The 2,383-nt window shown below is 42.0% G+C and overlaps 1 protein-coding gene across 1 annotated transcript in view; it reads right to left on the reverse strand.

Moving 5' to 3' along the window:
* Positions 1-2,383, reverse strand: part of LOC103811551 (fibroblast growth factor receptor 2-like) — a gene marked incomplete at its 3' end in the record, with an annotated part of 50,703 nt that overhangs the window by 24,682 nt on the left and 23,638 nt on the right. The window contains exon 5 of the mRNA XM_009084535.1: positions 1-96. This exon is cut by the window's left edge and continues 68 nt beyond it. Coding sequence (XP_009082783.1) covers positions 1-96 — 96 coding nt within the window. The remainder of the gene's footprint in view (positions 97-2,383) is intronic.

Raw genomic sequence — 2,383 nt, forward strand, 5'->3', positions numbered from 1 at the left:
TTCCCATCGCTGGGCAACGAAACTTGACGGTGTTGGCTGCTGGCACAGCATGTAGCCTCTTCTCCATTTTGTCTGTATGTGTCCAGTAAGGTGCCCCTGTTTCAAAGAGAATCATCGAGCAATATCAGTACTTGGGAAACTGAGCTCCCTCTCCAGCCCTTCCGTAGGCATAAAGTGCTGCACTTATACACTTTAAGCACAGTTTAGAAAGAGTACATGATTGGAAATCATACAGTGCAAGTGTTGATCATGGTTTTGGAAAAAAAAAAAAAAAAGCCACTCTAAGTATATAATTTATGATAAGATTCCATTAAGCATGGATAGCCTTTATTTTGCATACCTCAAGTAAGGCAGAGGGACAGAGTTCCCATCAGACTCAAATGATCAGACATTTTTGACCTCAAGCTGAGTTACTATGAGTGCTCAGCAAACTGAATTCTAGGACCTCAGCTGTGAAACCAGACAGACCATGCCAGACTTGTTGGAAGTAGCAGCCTTCACCTTTCCTCTTCTGTTAGAAGGGGGATGAACATACCTACCTGTCTGACAGCATTGCTAAAATTTAGTGCGTGATGTCAAGGTGAACTGTGCTGTTACTGTCATAGAAACCACTGAAATATATTTTAAACCAGAATATATTTCTGAAATCTTCACCAAAGAGAAAGAAAGCAAATGAGTAAATGTGGATCAGCAATATTCAGAAAAAGCATTTATTATTTTGCAGGGATTTCCCACTCTAATGAGCCCAAATGTTCAGTGAGGTCCAACACCACAGCATAAAATGAGCCTGTCACTCTCAGCCCACATTTACTGAAATAATCACTTTTCCCAGGCCCTGGCATGGCTCTCACTCATTCCTTTCCATGGCCTGGCCCAGCCTGTGCCCACACAAGGAACATGAGGAGCACAGTGGAAAACCCCTCACTCCTCCAGGTTCAGTCACTTGTCATGTACCAGTAGCAAAAACACAGCAGAACAAAACATACAACTACACACCCGTTTTTACCCTCCAAGAAGCAAATTTGGATAGACAGACCCATAGATAAGGTTTTCCCATGCTCTGGACCCATGCTCTGCTTCAGCTACATTTCACAATGTCTTCATGGCATTGCTTCAGTCATCTCACCATAATAGTTTTTAAAAAGTTAAAGATTGAAGATCTGTTTAATAGTAGGAAACATTAATTTCTTTTACAATGGAGTTTTCCTGAAGCAAATCAGATTAGTGTGGAATTTTTAGGACTAGAGGGGTCCAGAAAAATAACTCCATTTCTCTCAGCCCTGTTTCATTTCCTTCATTAGCAGCCTAACACTCCACTATAAATAAACTCTTCCGTTCCTCAAATATTTATAGCAGTTCTTACAATCAGTGCAAACTCAGAAATCCTGCTACCCTCTCCCTAAATAAAAATACAGCTGGACAGAAAATACAGGAATAAATCCTTTAACAACGTCTCTCTCAGTATAAAGAAAACATTCTAAAAGAAAGTCTTATAATGATGCTAAGAACGATAAGTGTTTGGGTTGTTTTTTTTGCCCGAAGTGGCAATTAGTGTTAAAATTAATGAAGTAGAAAAGCAAAGTAAATTTGTGCATGTAATCAAAACAGAAAATCAGGTAACTATTGAAAATTTAAGTGCAACACTAAGAAATTGTTACACTGAATAAAGTGAATTAGGGATGCAAGGAAAATCACTGTTAACATTATTTGCTAAAAGCAGGATCACATTAAAACAACAGAAGGCTTTAAACAAAGCCAACCAGAGGAATTAACTACTACAGGCAATGGCCAAATTGCATTACAAGTATACCAGGCAAAGGCAGAATTACATGCTGGTACTGATGGATTAAAAGGCTCTTTTCTCTGGACCACTAAACATCTTCCACAAGGCAAAGCAAAGCGACTCCTACTATTGGGCCCTACCCACAGTTCCCACAGAGGCAAACTGGCAGGTCAAAGCCAATCAGCCATCCAAACCAGTTATACTGGCATCTCAGACAGAGCAGAGGGTTTACTTTAGACCCCAAACAGGCAATGCCAACCCAGCAGCTCTGCAGCCAGCACAATCACTTCTCATCACATCCATCACAGGCACCTCCTCACATCTATAAAGCATAAAAAGCTTGGATACAGTCACTGGCAAGCACAACCTCTGAGCCACAGGCTCCACAGCTCACCCATGGTGCTGCTGCCCTGCAGTGCATAGGCTGGAGGGACCAAGCTCTGGGGAAGGTCCCATCAGGGTGCAGACTGGGACCAGGGCACAGGAGTTGGGCAGGATCCAGCCACCAGCAGTTCCCCAGCAAGGCTGTTTTATGCAGCCAGGTTTCTACTGCATTATAGTGCAGCTCATCCTTCAGTTTTCTTATAAATGACCACTCTT

This window comes from Acanthisitta chloris, unplaced genomic scaffold (genome assembly GCF_000695815.1).
Source record: "Acanthisitta chloris isolate BGI_N310 unplaced genomic scaffold, ASM69581v1 scaffold26411, whole genome shotgun sequence".
NCBI lineage: Eukaryota > Metazoa > Chordata > Aves > Passeriformes > Acanthisittidae > Acanthisitta > Acanthisitta chloris.